Source organism: Pangasianodon hypophthalmus, chromosome 14, assembly GCF_027358585.1.
Source record: "Pangasianodon hypophthalmus isolate fPanHyp1 chromosome 14, fPanHyp1.pri, whole genome shotgun sequence".
Taxonomy (NCBI): domain Eukaryota; kingdom Metazoa; phylum Chordata; class Actinopteri; order Siluriformes; family Pangasiidae; genus Pangasianodon; species Pangasianodon hypophthalmus.
Window position 1 is genome coordinate 12,488,609 of NC_069723.1, and position 20,791 is coordinate 12,509,399.

Genomic DNA, 20,791 nt, shown 5'->3' on the forward strand with positions numbered 1-20,791 from the left:
GAGCCCTTTGTGTATGTGTGTGTGCGTGCCTGTCTCTATGTGCGTGACATTTAACACGAGGAGATGAAGTAAACATGCGTCTCCCACCACTGAAACTGGGCGGACAGTTTAGTAGACTGGCTGGCGTTTAGGTTAAGTGGTTGTTTGGGTAGGCAGGGGGTCATCCTACAACACGCTGTAACTCAGAGAGGCAGAGGGGTTGAGAAATCACAGTCTTCTTATTCACACCAACACAATCTTAAGAAGCTTATATAGAGGTGTGTATCAGGACTGGGATCCAATGCGACCCAACGTGGAAATAAAAGTCACAGGTCTGGCTGGTTTTTTTTATGATCATGTGGGTGGGCGGTCAGATATAAGATGGAAGCATACTGGATGTGGCAGGTGTTTGTGTGATGCTGTGTATTTACCGTGTGTGGTGTAAATTGGACCTTTCATTCATTGATTCATTCACTCATTCATTCATTCATTCATCTTCAGCCAGTCCTTTATCCTGGTTTGGGTTGTGGTTTAAATGACAATTCTTTGCATTTCAGAAATAGAACCAACTACGCGCATTAGAAAATATCACAGACAGATAAATTAATTCCAGGGCCAGGAAGGAGTGGAATTAAAAACAATCCTGCACACGCCTCTACCCTTTCAGTTTGACACTACACACTGACCAAAGCTCACTGTCAAGAGAAAGTACTCATTAGCGGTGTAACGGTACACAAAATTCAAATATGATACAGTAAAATACAGTGGTGTCCTGTTATGATACAAAGCAAAATAAGCAGCGCCTGAATATCTGTCTTAGGTTTCCATTTTCAGTTGATTAAAACATTTATCATTATAAAAGTACAATAATTGGAACTTAATAATAAGTGTTTGCACAATCCATTCAGACTCTTAGTAGCATATAATGAAAGAAAGGCCGGGTATTAGAATGCAACATAATGAAACACAGCTCACTTTCACTGGTGTGATTCAAGAGGGGGCGTGGCTGAAGCACAGGGCTTTTGTGCCCTTAGCTAGTTTCAGCCGTTAGCTAGTTGTGTTTTCAAAGTCACACAGCCCTAGATGTGTTCTCCACTACCGGATATGAACTTCCCAGTCAACACAGTAATTTCCTTGACAGGGATTGAATTGGCAAGGAAAGAGCATCTGATGTCGGACATGTTTGCGGTATTAGCTCCGGTGTATTTTACACATATTTGGCAGAGTCGGCACACTGTAATGTTTTGGACCACCACTTACTGGATGTCAGCGTCGTAACTTATAGGGAAGCTCTCTCGTACACTAGACCTCATAGATTTGGGGGAATCGTCCAGTTCCCGGCTGACTGGAGCCATTGCTGTTTCTGTATTAGCGTGTGAAAAATGGTGTGCTTAGGAAAAGTATGTATTTTTAAAATCTCCTGTTTTCAGACAAAGAGGAAGCTACTTTTTCAGAGGACAAAATGTGGGCTTGATTAAATGTTTATTACATCTCACATAGTATAATCAGTATTTTATGAATAGCATAGTTTTTATGCAGATGTATTGAATCGAGAGCCTCATATCGAACGGTACCACACGTTATGCTGTATCATTACACCCTAGTAATCATGGACTGTTCGAAAGCCTGAACCTAATTTTAGCTGTGCTGAAAAGTCAGGAGGTGAGTGGCATTAAGTTGCTAGAGGCACAGGCTGTAATTTGTGATCCTCTAGCGGCTTTTGGTGATTTGGTGTAGGCCTTCATTAGAGACGTGTTGGCAGTGATGATAAAGCTGAGCTTGTTTCCGAGTGATGATCTGCGCCAGGGACATGGAGAGAGGACAGACCACATGCAAGGCATTATCGATGTACTCTATAAATAATTAGAGACAAAGACATGGAGTGAAGTTCTGATTTAGGTCCTCGTGAATAACTGTGAAACTTCACCAACTTCTTAGGGACTCACACTACACTCAGAGAAGGCAGTAAACATGAAACTCAAGTAAACACGGGTTATTCACCTCTCAGTGTGGCAAGACATGGTACTGGATCAACCTGTACCCATTTCATAAGCAGTAATTAAAACGTGTGTTAAGATTAACCACTCCAGTCGAAGGTCTGGAACAAGAGCCCAGAGGAAGGAAGATAAGTTTGAGTGTTTTCCTGGCAAGCCTCGAGAGACTCCCAACTGCACTTCAGTGAAAACATTTTGACTAAGAGATCGCTGCTATCTCTTCTTGTATAATTTCAACCACATTCCGTTTACATTCTTACAGACATTTTAAGCACTTTACTTTCGGAAATTGAGACACTCTCTTTAGATTAGGACACAATAAATCCTGTTGGCTTGTTGTGGGGCACAAATAAACTGAAGTAAGTGTTGATTTAAAAATACAAATTTGGAAGTGGGGAGAGGCACTCTTCCTGAGGAGGTTTCCGGAGAGCCAGTAAACATCACGCTGTCTGTCACTGCAGGAGTCAGGACGAGTCACGGTCAAACCGGGGTGGGGTGGGGGGTGGTGAACGATGCACACAGCTCTGTGTGTTCGTTCGTGTGTGGAGACAGGGAGTCGGTGGGGTCAGTGTTCTCCACATGCAGGCCTGTTCTGCTGCCAAGTGTCCAGCTGCTGATAGGTGTCTGTTTACAGGGTGGCCCGGAGTTGCGGAGGCCAATGGCACAAACACACACAGATCAGAACTGCACCTCAGCCATATGACTGCCTGTTTGTTTTCAATCACCAGGGTCCTATTCACATAAATGATTAACTTTATCAGACTTATAAACAAAGAAGCACAGGACAGTGATAGAAGTGCCAACATTGCTAACAAGAAAATCCTATCAGGCAGAGAGACAAAACAGAATTTTACCACAAAACCCTAGTGTATGTCAGTGGATGAGACAGAATTTTTTTTTTCAGATATGTGCCAAGCAACATTAGAAAAAAAAAAAAACAGAGAGGAAAAATCTGGTGTGACTGTTACTTAATAATAAACAGCTACTCTATTTTTTTTACTTGCCAAACAGACCACAACTGACACCTTGTTTTCTATTGGCTCACAAAACAGAGGCTCGTGGATTCACAGGTGAAAGTTCACCCAGATAAAGTTGGTATGGCGTGAAAGTAACTGCATCCGACTAACAAATGAGCTATTAATATTATAAAAAAAGCTCTTGTAATGTGTGATAGGATGTATATCAGCAATTACTGGGTAGCAACTAGCAAAAAAAGGGTAGATTAAAGATTTAGTGCCTGATGTACTGCTAATATGGCTCACTGTGTTATTTAAAAAAAAAAAAAAAAAAAAAAAAGCAACAGGGTGATGGAAGAAGAGGACAACATAGCAGCTGGAAAAATCAGCAAGATTTTCCAGGTGCTGAAATTTAAGAATATTTTAATCACCGAAAATTTATTTTTGCAGATTTTTATCCCATTTTTATCATAACAATGAAAACAAGGTACACATCTTAAGCTGATATAAGAGCATGTAAAATAGCAGCACGACGAAAGTGGGCGGTTTTTCATATTTCGATTTATGAATATTTGATTACTAGGCTGTGTGGTGAAACAAGTAGAAACAATTAAAAAAGGGCTAATATTATATTTTTTAAAAATAATTTTATGAAAAAATTGAACCGACCCTATTTTAGTATATGCCAAGCGAAACTAAAATTGTTTTTTTCAAAATGAAAAATGAAAGGATGCAATGTACACAGACCTAACCACTAAACAAACATGTCTTTCTCATCCCGCTTCCTTTCCCCTTCAGTAAATTGGCTTTTCTTCCACAAGAATTTTATTCATGTTTGGTCTGACTGCTGCTTTATCCAAAAAAGCAGAAAGGTATAGGTTTCAGGCGGCTGCTGTATTGCTGCTAAACGCTAAGGCTAAACTGTAGATGTTGGCATGTCTGCAGTGAGAGTATGGTGAAGAGTGAAAATCTTTAGAGTTAGGGTAAGAGGGTTAGAAACAATGATGGGTCTTGGCACTCTTTATCCTAATTCAAGCTGACTGGAATAAACACAGTGGTAGTCGATTTCATTATCCAGGCTAAAGCCTGCCATTTTAATCAGTTCTGTGCATCCTATGCTACACAGGATTGAGGTGATGGAAAAATCTACAAATTACTAACTAAACTACTATGAGATGACACTGCTGTGAAAATGAAAATGTAATATGAATCTTAAAATCGCAATTAATAAATCTGATGCCAAAACCCAACATAAAAAAAAAAAAAAAAAAAAAAAAAAAAAAAACACTACAAGAGGAACAGGAATATGGCTGAGGAGAAAGAGAAAAAAAAGAAAAGCAAAACAAAAGGGCTGCCCTCCCACACACACATTTCCACAGTTTAACACTGTGAGATTGTTTCATTGCGTGTGAAATGTGATGATTGGTTTCCTCTCTCCATTTCTCTCTGACCTTCCTCTTGCCTCAGGCACTTGCTCCATCTTCCTCCAGGTTTGTCTTAATTACAACACAATTAGGCCCTACAAATGGCGTCAGTGCGCAGGCGACTTGTGTCTGAGCCGGGCTCTGTGTTTTCAATTTCCTGCAGTAATGGGCCTGTAATGCCTGCCCCCGCTGGCCGCCGCTGCGACCCCGACAGGCCCTGAGGTCATAACCCTGAGCTGTGCTGGTGCGCTGAGGGCCCAGAGGGGCTGAAGGATCAGGTAGTCAACCATACGGAGACCGGCATGCATCACAAGACAAACACACCACGGCACACACTCACACAGACACACGCAGTCACACGCATGGAGTGTGTGTGTGGGGGATGAAGATAGAGACTGGCAAACAGAGAAAGAGTAAGAGAGAGATTTGTCTTTCTCACGACTCCCTGACAAAAAAAAGCATACAGACAAGCAGGTCACACTGCACCAGAAGTAAGGGTGCTCTGACAAAGTGTCTCATTGTACGAGAACTGAGTGTCTTAAGCATCACACTGTCACACACAAGGGCTTATTATATCATGTCAGTTAACACGTGTATGAATATGTGGTAACATTTTTTTTTTTTTTTGCTTAGATTGTCCTGGGGTTTAGTACATATCTGAACTGGATCTGATGCGTGACTAGAATAATAACACTGGAGATTAAAGATCATGTACCTGGAACCATACAGTTCCAGAGCTTCATTAATTTCATTTCAAATCCACAAGGAGGCAAACTGACTGCTCTGGGCAGCGCAAGCTGAACTTTACTGACCACAATACATGCAGCTACACTGTTATGTAACAGAGTGTTATGTATCTTAGGGGAGCGTTCTTACTTATTTGATTATTTGCTTAATTAGAGTGAAATTGATATTTATGGTTTGTTTGCTATTTGTTTTGATTCAGTTCTATGTAATAAAAAAACTGCACTGAGGAAAGTGTTGTAAACAGCAGGACTGAAAGCACACTCATAATACTCTTATTTATTGGTCAGAAATATTATGACAGAAAACATTAACAAAACTTTGGCAGCATGTGTAGAAATCTGAGATGGAACATGGAAGCGGTGCTAAACAAAAGATTAAATAATAATATAAATACGTAGTTTAAAATATCAGTAATTTTGTATTTTCTTTTTTTTTTGTTCTTTGGTCCAGATATCATGAACACATGATATTTCTGCAGCACTCCAGCTCCGTGCTTTGGCTCAGTTTGTGCTTTGTATGCCAGTTGAGCAGCTCACATCTTTAATAATAATAAAAAAAAAAAAAAAAAAAAAAAAACAGCTTGTTTAGTTCACTTTCTGAGTTTAATTCCGGCTCAAATCATGTTCTCACTGTAGTCGAAACCTGCCAGAGTTCGGCTTGGAAGTGTCTTGGGTGTCTCTCTGGCAGTCTCGGATTGATTGATTGTTTTACTCTGCACCCGAGTGTGATTGCTGTGTCCTCATCTGCTCAAACAAACCTCACCTGGTTGGTGAACACACCGAGTTTCAATTCAAATGCACTGAATGCTGGACATATGAAAGCAGCCTTAACGTCTGTTTCGAGTTTAGATGCAATCTCTGGACAGTATCAATGCAGGACAGAAATATTTATACAAGAAGATAGGACATTACACACTACAGATGACAAGGGACAAAGTCTTCAAATGTCTAAATGACCTATTAAAAGGCATTAATAACAAGGAGTTTAGCCCACAAAACAGACTGCAAGTGATTATTTCTCTCCAATGTTAGCATGAATAGTGCTCCGTCAAGTAAAAAGACAATGATGAGGCTCGTTTTTAAATGCCATGAGTGACTTTTACCTCAGGTGATGAGACAGAGACTTACATAAATGATGATGCTGACCAAAGTGATAACTCATTTCCCACTGTAAACATATCATTCTTTACAATTTATTAGTAATGTTGTTTTTCCACAAACAGATTAGGCTGTTTGGCGTGGCATCTTTCAGTAGAATTAGAACAAAAAGGGATTTGTTTTCCCTTTTTGGGGGTAACCTGATATTAAAATGCTTTAACTTTACTTCTTATTTTACTTCTATATATATGATATAAATGCAAAGAAATTTTTAAATTCCAGAAAACCTGAGGTTTTCAGAACTATATATAGTAGAAAATGTGAAAATTTCATCATGTGAAGGGCTTCCCAGACCGCCGCTCTTACAGGCGTGCATTTTCCTTGCTTAAATCTCAGTTAGTAAAAAGGTTTGAGAATGAGTGTGATACAGGAAGTTATTTTTATGGACTGATTTATATTTTCTCAAATAATGAAGTGAACAGGGCAGCTGCTGGGTGTATGAGAAAGCACTAACGTTTTTGTCCGTGGCCTTCCTCTGCCGTAGACAGTTATAAGTAATGGTGTATAATGGTGCCTAATGGTGATCACATCCTCACCGGCTACATAGAGCTTAATACATCAGCGCTGTGTCCGCTCACAGTAAACCTTAGTGGTGCTTTTCAATGAATATCACATGTCTTCTCAAAAAACAGTTGTCAGGTTGTGTGGACCCCGTGTCAACCTCACTGTACGAGGTTACTAGCTTTTGGCACGGGTTCACTCACCTTCATTATATAGTGCACTGTGAATCTGTTCCCAGGGCTTTCATGTGTACATTTCTCTTATTAAGGGCAAATCCAGGGACCGCTTGTCAGGTTCTGACACACCCCAAAAAAAGCAACTGCACATTTTAATAGAGCCAAATTGAGCCCAGGGTAACACAATACCCACAGCAGGACCCTAATACTTCTACACTGAGCTGAGTGTCACATCAACACAAGAGTGGAGAGGCTCATCAATTTTTATTTAAGACCTGCTCCGTACAGCTATTTAATCCAACGCCTACTATTACTATAAATTGACCTGGGCTTGGCAATTTACTTGCAGTAGAAGCACAGTCGGTGGAAATTTCCCAGTGGCTCAATTTAAATAAATTGGAACATTAATGAAAAAAATAAGAGAGTCCTGATGCAACTTCCCAGAAAAAAAAGGTTCAAACTCAGGCAAGTGAAGAAAAAAAAAAAACTTGCAATATTTCACAACGACGGAGAAGACTTTTAAAACAAACAACACAGTGTGTGCGCAAATATCAATAAACACAATTCTTCCGTCTCGGAAGCTTCCTGCTTTATTTGATTAAGCAGGGTGAAAAAACAGAGCAGTCATGCTCATTGCTTTTCTTCCTCTTCCCTTCCCCTGCAATCTTCTCTGCACCTAATGGGAATCGGAAGTTTAAGTGGAGCGGCCTGGCTAGCCCCGGACTAACCTCTCCATCTGGAAGGGAACTTGCCAGCCTTGGGGCTACTCCCAACCCTTCCCAGCTGTTGGGTTCGGGGCTTTTGTTTTTGTGGGCTTGAGAAAGCATATTTTTATAAATGATTGCCATATCCTCCACCAGCTGCTGACCCTGCTCCCGTCCCTGAGCAGGGCATGTATCTCATTTCAGCCGGCCGCGCTCAGGGCCTGACCCTCGCACTGCTAGCACGCTAGTGCAGGAGCACCAAGTGAAAGAAGTGCGGGTGGGTGTAAATGCTAGCCTCTGCGGTTCTGCATGGTCTGATACACTAGCACTGAAGTGGAAAAAAAGAGAGCTGACTCCAAAGAAGTGGGAGTGAAATCATTCTTAATGCTGCAGTCAGGGATTATCCTGGTTAACTATCATCTAATGATAGTGCAAACATACCGTCACATAACAGTGTTCAGTCACTTACGATAGTGAAACATGGCGTTAAATTGCATGTGAGACGTCTACACTGGAATTAGAGGCAAGAATTCAGAGTTAAAACAGTGTAGCACAATCTGAAGATCAAGAAACAACCAGTATATCTACTACAGGTCATGTGACTATGAGGCTCATCACATCTCTGCGTATGCTTTTAATCAAAGCTGCTCCAAGTGGAGGGGTGGAACCATGCCAGCACAGAGTCAACTTCCCATGATTAGTAACTAGTGTTTCCATGGCTTCCTGAATAACACTACTCCTTACCACAGCGCTGTTGAATTCTTGAATCTGAATATGTTCATATTTTCTATAACAGCACAACTCTGACAGTAGCTCTGGCTGCAATTCAAACGACAGGTTTATATTAATGCACTTGTTCTAATTCGGTATCGTTTATACAGTAACTCATTCAGAGGGACTTCTATGGTAGACACTCCACTTAATCTAAGACTACACCAGTTTCTTCCTTGAGGCAGTCAGATTACTCAACACCCTACTGCCTCCAAATGCTGTAGTCAAACACCTAACCCAGTATGACTCAAAAACATTGCACACCTGCACTTTACAAAGCTGCATCAGTCACTTTTCATTATGGAAATTGTCTTTGCTGCCAATATTGCTGGTATACTTACTACAGAATAATTCACAGTTTACGGCCCATGTTCTGTGTATATATTGTCCTGCACTCTTCAGACACTGGTGTGTATTGCACTTTATGTAGTGTTGCGTACTGTTCTGTGTTGCACCATGGTCCTGGAGAAATGACATTTCGTTCCAATGTATACAAGCTATATAGAGGAATGACAATAAAAACCCACTTGGCTTGACTAATAATAAACAGATTTAAAATACATGTTGTTTAAGAAAGAAAAATCTATAATCATTGATGCAGTGAAGCTTTATGTACGAAGACATTTAATTAATATTTATGGAAGGAGTCTCCACTGTCAGTATGTTTTCAATCATGGGAGAGTTTTCCGGACAGAGGAGCGAGAAAAAAATTAGAAAAGCCGGTGAGGGAGCGATATACGTGACATAAATGATAACAGGAACTAACTTGTCTCATGGACGTTGCACAATCTTAAATGTAACTATAATCATTTAAGAAGCATGACGTATCGTTCATTAATAACTTAAAAATTGTAATTAGCAAATTGCTGTGGTATACGAGGAATGAAACACTTCAGGGTAGTAACAGCATCACACCACCCCGGCATGGATGTTTTTCCTATAACAGCACACCCCAAAGTGTTTTATTCCTTACTTAATCCCACTACAGTTCAGTTTAACAGACATAAGCCATTTCCAAATCTGTGGTCCATCTGTAGCACTTCACATCGCTCCTCCATAATTTAGTCCATGGGGCAGAGCCAAAAGACACAATGTGTAAAGCAGCCGAGTGAAACTTTTAAAGCCCTTGGTGGTACCTGGGCACCAGAAATAACTTCTCACCTACTTTTCTGCCACATTGTGCCATGGTCCAGGGTGTTGTCAAATCAAGAATCAAAGCTAAGCGTTAATTAAAAATGCATTGTCTGTAAACATGCAGGCTGGTGCCAGTATGCTGTATGTTTGCTGCTGCAATATTAACGAGATTGCAACCACTTCATAATTCATCAGGCCTGGCCACCTCAGGTGAGGGCCACCCAGTAAGGAGCCAAACCTGCTTCACATGGTGTAGCACAACCATAAACACACACACAAAGTGCACCAAACACTCAGAGAAAAACAGCACGCTACTTCTAGAGTTTCAGCGCCTGCCCTCTGCTCCCAACACCCCATTGCACTTTCACTGCTCTGTGGCTCTGTGCACTAAACTGCTGGGTAATTGCATGGCAATACTTCATTATGGCAGCACTGTAATTTCAGGACTGGACACTTCAAAGGCGGTGCAAATTATTGTGAGTCCGCGTAACCCTTGCTTTGTTTTGACCGGTATTGTTTTTGGCTCGGACACTTAGTCCAAAATATACACAGAGAGCAATCAGTGCATATTTTCAATGGTATAATTGTTGGAGCTGATTACAAAGTGCGGTAGTGAGTATGAGCGGGCTGATAATTGGCGTGTGCCATCATGTGAAGCCAAGAAGAATAAAATTCTATATCATAAGGTTTATCTAAACAAATGGCAGCTTCTGGTCACAGGCTACCGCTGGGATGTTTTACAGAGCTGGACATGTTGGACAGAGCTCATGTATAACAGGGTGCACGAGTCCTGGAGAAGCTCGGTGCTGTCAACACTCCTCAATCACATGCTACTCATTTCTGTTTTTACAGCTCATGTCCTAGTCAGAGAACAAAGTTCGCACTCTTGTGTTATTTACCCAGCTAGTCATTGCTAGACTCTGAGACAGTGAAAGAGTCTGAAAGATTGAAGGATAAAACAAAACAACAAAAAAACCCTGATCCACTCATTACAGATATGAGCAATAGTTTAAGATGGATGGCTAACATCATGGTAGTATGTTTAACACCACTAATGTGGAGTGTTAGTAAGGGCATTGACAGACAAGGACAGATGTATTAAGTCAATTATGCATTAAAACGGCTGTCCCTACCTCAACCTGAGCCGAAATCCGGCTGATGATTATGAAGTTTAAATGCAGCAGGGCTCAGTGCATGAATAATGTAGCATTCGCCCCTTGTTATTGTGCAAATTACATACATGAATGAACATGTACAGCTACTAGAGATTGTACAAAAAAAAAAAAAAAAACTTTTCACGGTTTTTCTCAAATTCTTTATTAGACTATTTTAGATTGACATTACATACAACATTCACAGACAATAAACACAAGATTACAGCCGATAGTATTGGATCTATTTGTTAGAGCTAAATTAGATACAAATATTTACAGTATAAAACACATACTTAGAGATAAATGAAGGTGGGTTGTGCTGAAGACTTTAACAGACCAGCGAATGCTCTGACTCAAGGGAAATAATCCCAGCCTGACTCTACATGAGCACTCCTCGGTAATGGTTCATTTCTGAGAACAGAGCTTGACGATTTCTGATCATTAATGAACAATATAACAGTGATGACTCAATGTTCTGCTCCATCTGGCACTAGCATTTCTAACCTTGTGATTCAGGAGTGCAGTCGTCTTCCATTGCGCTCTAGCATGGCCCTGAGCTGGCTGCGTCACTCCTCTCCTCACATCTTCTCTCCTCTCCCTTCCTTTCTTACACAAGATGAATGACAAATAAATATGGGGAATGAAAGAGGATGGAGGAGACAGTGATGTGGGACATATGCATGCTTGAAAAAAGACAAAGAAAATGAAAAACAACAGGAAGGGCCTCCTTTAGGATATACCTGTAGAGAACAATAACGAAAATAGAAAAAAAAAAAACAGGTGTGTGTTTAATGGTGAGGTGGCCACCCTTTTTCAAGCATGCACATGTACTGCATCATTCAGTCAGGGACAGTGTTGGGGACGCAGGTGCAAGTAGACAGGGTCAGACACTGCAGGGACAGGGACAGGGACAGGGACAGGGACAGGATGCTGTAGTGATCATACTTCTAATGTGTTGAAACATGCTTGTTCAGAGGTTTTGCTTGCTCAGGATGTGTACAGACTCTTTGTGCATTTGCTCATGTTAGATCAATTTAAAATATTATATTATATTATATTATATTATATTATATTATATTATATTATATTAGTAAAGAAAATCTTGAATCTGACTTGTCAGAAAGTGTTGATCAATTTTCTATAACAGCTACCTTGAGAACTCATTCACAGGGACTTATATGGCTGATGCTCTATATAATCTAATAATAAACAGATTAAATGTTTATTAATAGATTATATAATATATACGTTACTGAACAAAGAAAACTGTATAATCATTGATATGGTGAGATGTTTATTTCACATTTATGGAAGGAGGCTCCAGTGTTAGCACTTTGTATTGGTCAGTAAGTTTTTCTCCATGGGAGAGTCTTCACTTAGCGATTTCCGATTTCTCAGTAACATGACAAGCTGTGTTTTTTTTTTGGCTTATTAACTTCAAGAGAGAGAAAAAAAGAGAGGCTGGTGAGGAAGTGACTGTTTATGGCTGATACAATGTAAGTGATAAGAATTACCTTGTCTCGTGGACATTCCACACTATTAAATATAACTAACTGTGACTGTAATTAAAAAGCACAATGTGTCATTTGTTAATAATAAAAATTGCAATTGCTGCAATTATGTTATTGGAAAATAATCAACTTCGGGATGCTTCACACCACACTGGCATTTATTAATGTTCTCTAACAGCACGCCCTATATTATTTCTTACATAACATGCTCAGTTTTACACTGGACAATACAGTAATTTATCTTCTGAGGAATTGTTCTTCATGAACTCTAATAAGGATTCTTTTTTCCTATTTGTGGGTTTGTGTGTCTTGGTATAAAATATCCATACTTCACTGAGCTCAAGTGCATCTGTGTAGTTATATATAGAGTGTGTGTGTGGTGTAATGCAAAAACTGTCAGACACCAGAGGCTTCACTATTACCACATCACTCCTCTTTTCTTCTTCTCCACACATAGACTGGCATTGTGTGGGCCATGCTGTGGCGCCTGAGGTGGGAGCCATTACCACAGCACTGAGAGAGCAGACGAGAAGAGGAGGAGAAAAGGCGAGTGACACTTATGGAGAAGCAGCTATGTGGACTGACCACTAAGCGCTGGGAGCTAATGAGAAGAGAGAAGAGCTTTGGCCCCGGGCTATAAATATCCCAAGTGCAGGGTTCAGCTGCAGTGGCACAGGGCAGGAAAAGAAGGAGACGAGCTGAGCCAAAGCCAGGAAACTCTGAGTACTGCTTACATCCAGAATGTGTGAAGTGTCTGGCTAAAGCTCTGAACACTGATCAATACCGCTGTCGGTTTCTGTAGTGCTGGAGTGAGAAGCACGTAAACGCTCACAGGATTAAAGTTTATCATCCGCTGCCAACAGCAGTGACAGAAAATGACTAGGGTACTAAAACTGGGGTTAGTCAATACTATGTACATGATATGTGCATACAATCCATACAGTAGAGGCCACAACTGTTTATCAGTCACTAAATCAGTAAAATCTATGCCTTAGCCTGCTCCTTAAAGGTGTGCGTGTGTGTAGGTTTTTAGTCCCATGTGAGGAACAAATGATAGGAAAACATGAGAACTGACCTTGTGGTAATGTTCTGCTTTTTAAAAAGTTTCGATTGGTCACTGATGTAAGGTAAGGATTATGTTATTATGTTATCAAAAAAATCAAAATGTGTGCACGTGTCCAAGATATATGCAAAGATTGAGACTGCAAGGGCATTTGGCTGGTCACAAAACTGCATGGAAGTACCTCACAAAGCTAGTGAAACTGCTGTGTGTGTGTGTGTGTGTGTGTGTACTGACAGCTTTGGCATGGATTAAATTATAGTAATATATTAGCCCTGTATCTAACCCAACAGCGTTAGCAGAAAATCTAGTTTCCACATGAATCAAACTAAAGTACGAAAGCATAAAGATATTGAGATTCTTTTCTTTTTATTCTGTAAACTAATCACTCCCTTTGGTGCTAAATTTATTTTCTTTGAAAGACGTTTTACTATTTGACTGCTTGCCTCATGGTTTTGGCATCCCTTTTTTATTCTGAGATTGCGTACAATGCTTTGGGATTTGATCTAAGGCAAAGTACTTAAATTAATTAAATGCTACTCCTTCTGCAATTATTATTATTGCTGTTCATAATAATAATAATAATAATAATAATAATAATTTTTCTAGTCATTTATAGAGCATCAGGTCAAGCTGAACTTTTTAACACTTTTTGACGAATGACAGAAGACGAAACACGGAGACAGATTTCTGAGGTCGCCTGGTCATGCCTTCAGCTTGCAGACCTCCCACAGTCCTTATAAACAGAAGGGCAATGGACAAGTCTAACAACATTATCCGACTGTCCCTGCTCCAAGTTTAAGTAGGTGTCAAATGGGGTAAATCCCCTCCATCTGACGCCTGACAATAAAGCCCAAACACACACACACACACACACACAAAAAAAAAAGAATGAGCAGAGAAACAGGGGTTAAGCCTGGGGTACAAAACAGGGTCAGTGCAACACAGTGAGTCACGCCAGAACGAGAGACAGTCTCGCAGATGTCTAAGTGCAACAGCTGTTTACATCTCTGTTTTCCGCTCATTTGCTAAAGGAGATTTAAGAGGCGGAACCCTAATTTGCATAACGAGGGAGCACACTCAGACACATGGGTCTCTTTCACACGCATGCACACACACACTTACTCCACATTGTCTAAAATCTATGCCCACTTATCAGCTAAATGGAGCTGTTTCCATTTTCCTCAGTCTTAATCTAATTTTCCTGTCTTAATATAATCATAACCCGAAGCAAACGTAATAATATATCACAGTTGAGAAATGAGTGAGCACATTATAGAAGTTAAAAAAAAAAAAAAAAAAGCATGTATACTCATGTTAATGCCAACGACTGGTGATCTCATACAGACATGAATGTCATCATGTTTCTACAACCGTGGAAATAATACAACAAGGCAATAATTGGAAACTATACAAACCACCGTGGGTTTTTTACTGGCATTCATCAAGAATGAAGCTAAATTTTACACTAGGGTCAAGAACAGAGCAAATGAATGATTAAGCAGCCCTGCATTTCCGATGAGCTGGCAGACAGACAAAGCATCATAACTGTCATAGTTAAAGAGGTCAGTGGCGCCGTGAACGGTGTCTGTGGGTGTGAGCTAATCCTGTTGAAGAGGGGGGAGGGGGGGAGGGGGCGCACAAATTGCGTGGGTGATGTGTTAAATGCACCGAACAGACATAGCCTCCCTGTATCCGGTGTTTTGGCTCAGCTACTAATTCATTCTGCTACGTGTTGGCGTGCAACATTCGCTCTGCTCAGATAGCATTACTCCCTTAAAAAAGATTCCTAGCACACGCAATCACATATTCATAACTGCCACGGAGCTGTACCCGCTGTGTTCAATTTCATGCCTGGAAAGGGTAACGCGAGCAGTCAAGCACGAGCGTCAGCACCAGTCCTACTTTCATGTTTGACAGAAAAGGAAAATAGGGTTTGTTGCTGCACTCAAGGCATGGATTAAAAAAAAAAAAAGAAGAAGAAAAAAAGATGACTTCTGCCGATTTGATGCCGATGCTCTCTCCTCTTTATCCCTCCTTCCCCACAGTCCTCCTTCTTAAGCTCTGGTTCATGGCCTGTGGCTCCCAAGCCTTTGATACAGCAGAGGCAGAAATCCAGGCGGAGAGGCTTTATTGAAAACATGGACGGTTGCTTTGGGAGGACTGGCGCTGCTCTGCTCTCCGCAGATCCAGCAGCAAAGGCGCGGGTGAGCTTGCTGATTACAGAGACGAGCCCCAGACTCCTGCTTTAATGAGCTGCAAGCCCATGAGTCATGGTGCACTCTGCCAGAATGTAAAACTAGACGAAAGGCCAGTAACATCCTCGCTCCCCTCTCCACCTTGTTTAGAGGGCACCTAGCATTCACTTGGCTTCTTGCTGAATCTTGGAGCCAATCGTGCTGTGGGAATCTCAAATCTAGACCCCTTGCTGGGTACAGCCTGTCAAGAGCAAAACATGCACTTGCACTTCATGCACTTTTACTGCAGACGAGGACAACTACAAATTTGCATAATGTTGGTGATCCTTTGCTGTCAGGAATGATCAAACACAGCGTTGTGACATAGAAGCCTGGTGATTAGAAAGAAAAGTGGCTTCTCTGCTTCACAGGCTTGTAATGTTACTCTTTAGCTGCTGTGTTAATATGTACAACACTGCAGGACACTAAGCGAAGTTGAGCACAAGAGCACAACTAACCCGCTGAGTTGGGGGAGGGGACAAAACTTCAAGCATATTTATGTAAAATTATTTTAAAAGCAGAATCTGTTCTCAGAACAGTATCTAATCCAGAATTTCTGCTTCTTTAACTGAGATGTTCCAATGTGTGTGTTCTAAGTAATGACGACGGCTGACCATGTAAATGGTTTAATCTCCAGAGAGACAACACAGAGGTGTGTTGCAGTGGCTTTATGCAGAAATAATAAAAAGTCCAAAGCCAGTGGCTCAACGTATGACACATCTGCCACTACATTTTGAACTAAGAGTAGAAAAACCCACAAGTATTAACTCTGAGCAGCAGCATTTCTGCTGTAATGTGTGTTTCCCTGGGTCTGATTCGAGTCCTGGGCATTAACAGAGACTGGCGTCTTCAGCAGCAGGCTATGTGGAAGCTGTTAGTTAAATCAAGTTAAGCCATTTCCGTGCTTTAAAGCCACTTCCCAATCACCATGTGCCTGCAGGAAGGTTGAAGATTTGATGTACGCTCATGTTTGCGCCAAATCTGGTTTAAAGCCGTGGCTCCACCCCACACAGAATTCATTTATGCCGAGAATAGAAATACACTTATCCTTTGAGTTTTGCAATATGGTTTTATCGCTCCTGTTTTGAAGCCTATGCACCTTTTTGGTTTGATGTAATATGTATGCAATAAGAAACCGTGCCTCCTTGTGGTGGAAGAAAAATCTTTCAGATAAAAACAACTCAACTATGTCAAAATATGGATAATGAATATGTAAAATTTGTTTCGGATCCTCTCTCTGCTCCAGCGGATCGACACATAACAGGCGCTCTGCATGGACAATGTGTAAATGGATTGGCATGAATATTACATTAACGTCCCACACTAAACACATTTGCACAAACAGAGCACATTATGCTCAACACAAACAGGGCAACCTCCACCCCACTAACACACACACCCACTCACACACACACACACACCCCTCAGCCTGGCCATGTGGGGCATGACAAGATCTTTACACTTGAGCCCGCCCGGCTCCTCAGGCGATGACCAGATGCCCTGTACTTACCCAACTGCTCCGTACTGCTCTAACCTCGCATGACAGTCCGGGTGTGTGCGTGTGTATGTGTGTGTGTGTGTGTCAGGCCTGAGACAGATGGGAGGAAAGGTGGAGCATGTCATTTGTAAAGCAAACGTGTGTATGTCGCATACATATCATCCAAACATGCTTTCATGTCCAAGGACTCGTACCATCATAGTTGAAATCAGTTATGCAACTTCTGAACTATTCTTACAACTCAGTGTGTGATACTGAGCAACACTGTCCCCTCTGTCCGAGTCTCTCCTTGAGGTAGTTAGTTGTGTGAAATTCAGTGAAGGCAAAGTTGTAAATCAAATTCAACAGTAATAACCATATTTGGTAACACTTTCTATGGAGGCCATATCTTTGCTTAACTATGAACACCATCATAATGGGCCAAAATGCATTACACATTAAAGTTGTTTATGAATAATTCAGACACTTTATACTAATATTTATTATGAATTATGAAGCTTAAGATTATGCATTAAAAGTAGTGTTTGTAACAAAACATTTCACCAGTACGAAGCTACCCCACTTTGCAAAGTACATTATGTTTAATCATAGACATATTGACATGCCTTGATGTTTTTCCCCATGATAATACTAAAGATACTATTAGCAAATCATCAGAAAATAAAACTGGTTTATAAAACATTTCTAATTTATAAAAATGCCACTTTACTTGCAAGGAAAGTATTAGGTTTAGCTTGAAATATCATGTGTCTGTCAATAATCTACACTCACAAATGAAACGTATATAATTTCTTTAAATTTTTTTTATAATTAAAAAAAAATAAGGGCAGGTCTTAGTGGGTTTGTAACAACGCACTATACATTATATTTTATGCATTATATCACACTGCGTATAATGCATTCTGTTAAAAATTCATAATAACCACAAATTACACTTCATCGCAAGTGTAATATAATTAAGTAATGCGTTAATAAGTGATTATAACAAAATGTAAAATGCTTTTGATGTATTGACATGATTTTCATGTATACACAGGTCATTATAGAAATTATAGCCTTGATAGAAAGTGTTAACCCCACTTTATCTTCCTGCAATGTGAGATAATGACAGTGAGTCATACCTAAATCAAAACTCCTCTCTGTCTCATAAATGAGATTAAAAAAAACCCTAAATAATACTAGAATTAATGTTGATGTCAGATTTAATCCTGAGTAGCTAAGAGCATTTGCCTGGTTAATTTATAATCAAGAGCAAAGGTCGATGTTTTGCTTGTGGTGTCAGGAGACAGGCCACAAATGATCTGGTTATTTTATGTGAAAGAAAAGAAAATCCAGACTAGTTTTCTCAGACAACCTATTTGTTCATTTCATAAAATCAAAATATTATAATGGAAATATTTTATACTCTGCCTTACTGCTTTTATTTCACAGTTAAATTGTTGGGAATTAACACCTTTTTAAAAATATATATATTATAATGGACTCAGGGCTTGTCACTTACAGTAACAAGTAGCTATTTGGAAGCTACAGATAATAAAAGCAAAATCCCTAACAAAGTCCTGGAGTAAGGGAATGTCCAAGTGCAGTGTTTTTGGGAATACTGATTAATCTAATGCTAGAGGTGTGTATCATGAAGTACAGCTGTCTGGTGGCAAAGCGTGATTACCAACAGTAAATATTAGGAATGACCCAGTACCTGGGAAGTGTGTGACGACCAGCCAAAACACACACAACATGCAGAACATTACACAAGGCACTGTGTAACTGCTGGCTTCATCTGCAACTCTTTCCTGCCTAGACTCCACTGACCAAAATGCATGCATACACATGCACACAAGTTCGTGCACACACACAAATTAAACTGGAGAGTGAGGATACAGAAGCAGTCTTGGTCAAAAGAAGAATGGAAAAAGAACTTCAGTAACTACATAAAGCAATACCTCTGGGTGTGTGTGTGTGTGTGTGTGTGTGTGTTGCTTGCCAGGCCAAGGCTCTCAGCATAATTTAATGAACTGAGAACGACCTTGATCAGCGATTCAAAGCTGGGAGCACGGGCCACTCCCCCACTCCCACCCTCTGCCCTCACATTCATCAAGTGTGTGTTTTGATCTCTCAGGCACATCACATGTGTTCCCTCCAACCAGCGCCAGCCATACCGCACTCCTATTGGCTTAGCTCGCTCAGCAAATTACCCTCACACATACACTAACAATAATGCAGTGCCCTCGCGCCGCCCTGGGCACATCCTACACTGAATCGTTAACTTTTGATTAAGCCTGGCTGCTCCGCACAACTAATAAAGAGGGGTCAGGCAGCTGCTTTAATACTCACAGAGAGTCATTACTCCTCTTCCCTGGTAACGGTTACTAACCATGGTCACGCGGGCGACGAACAAGCCGTTTTAATACACTTGAATAAAACACCAGCAGTCTGAACAGACCCTGGTTCAATCATCGCCAAAAAAATCACAAATGCCCTTCCTGGCTTTTTCCTAGTGAAATCATCACTTTATAATTTTACCGCTTACTGGAACCAGATGCACAAAAATGCTGGGATTACTACAATTTCTGTTTTTCTTAACTGACAGAAAACAAAGCTACCTGAGTCACTCAAACACCCCCGCCCCACGTCCCACAACGCCGCACTAATGACCGAGGCAATGCTACATGCTTTCTGGTTTTGTTTTTAAGAAAATCCAAGCTCATCGTTTTGGATCTGACTTACAGCAGGCTGGTGAATTACAAAATCAGGCCATGCCATTACAATTACTGCGTAATATTCCAGTGTAAAAATGGTATGAGTATATTTCTTTATGAGACAAGCCCTTCCTCTGAACCTGTCCTGCTAGCTTCCTCTGAGAAATTAGAGAGCACAGGGAAAGAGATGACTTTTCCCCTCTTCATGTGGTCTCCCAGCTTTGAGCAGTCGTAATGAGCTAATTGTGGCTTTTGACGACGACTTGCAACTTTTTCCCCCCTGAAACCATGTGTGTTATTCTTCGAAGTCCATAAAGCTTTTCGAACTCTTGTGAGGGGAAAAAATTAACCAAGTTCATCTAAGTCAGTGTAACTGCAAGGTATTAATTATGTTGAATGAAGAGACAGAGTTGGCTGCTCCTCTTCAATTAAAATATGGTCAATTTAATCACGTCCTGCTGAGTGCTGAGAGGGGACTGAGGGATGAAAATGAGTGCAGATGGAAGAAGAGGGAGAAAAAGAGAGAGAAAAAAGGGATGAAGCAGAAACGAGGGAGTGAAGAGAGTCAGGGGAAGTAGCACTGAAACAGAATAATCAGTAAGACTTAATTTTCATACTGTAAGCGTAATATCACATAGTAATAAAAAATATATCGGTGATTCTACAATTGGAGAGCCATTTAGCCTTTTTTCATTATTTTCAAAATTAAAAACAAGGAAATATGCATTTAACCATCAACAAATGTGTTAACCCATCTTAGGCAGCAATCTCTCTCTCTCTCTCTTTTTTTTTTTTTTTTTTTTTTTTTTTTTTTACAAGGTTTCTTTGCTAACATTTTAGCTAACAAAGCAGTAACAGCATTGCGGTTTTAGCATAAAATGAACAAATACGCAAAACATGGTTAACTAGCATCCATGCTAATACCAGGAGCACGTTAACAACATTTTAACGATTTACTTAAAAAATTAATTAATATTTTACTTTCAATATATATTTTGGATCACAGGGTTACGCTTTCAATATCACAATTTTTTTTTTTTTTAAATGTGAGAATGTACTTTCTTCTTTTGACAAAATTTGGATGATGTAACA

The 20,791-nt window shown here is 40.3% G+C and overlaps 1 protein-coding gene across 6 annotated transcripts in view; it reads right to left on the reverse strand.

Moving 5' to 3' along the window:
* Positions 1–20,791, reverse strand: part of bcas3 (BCAS3 microtubule associated cell migration factor) — a 202,862-nt gene that overhangs the window by 66,261 nt on the left and 115,810 nt on the right. The window contains exon 24 of one of the 6 annotated variants that reach the window (XM_026924235.3): positions 10,845–11,437. The exons of the other annotated variants lie outside the window; for them this stretch is intronic. Within the exon in view, the coding sequence (XP_026780036.1) occupies positions 11,427–11,437 (11 nt within the window). The 3' untranslated portion in view covers positions 10,845–11,426. Of the gene's footprint in view, positions 1–10,844; positions 11,438–20,791 lie in introns of those variants that run through there. 6 annotated transcript variants of the gene reach the window in all.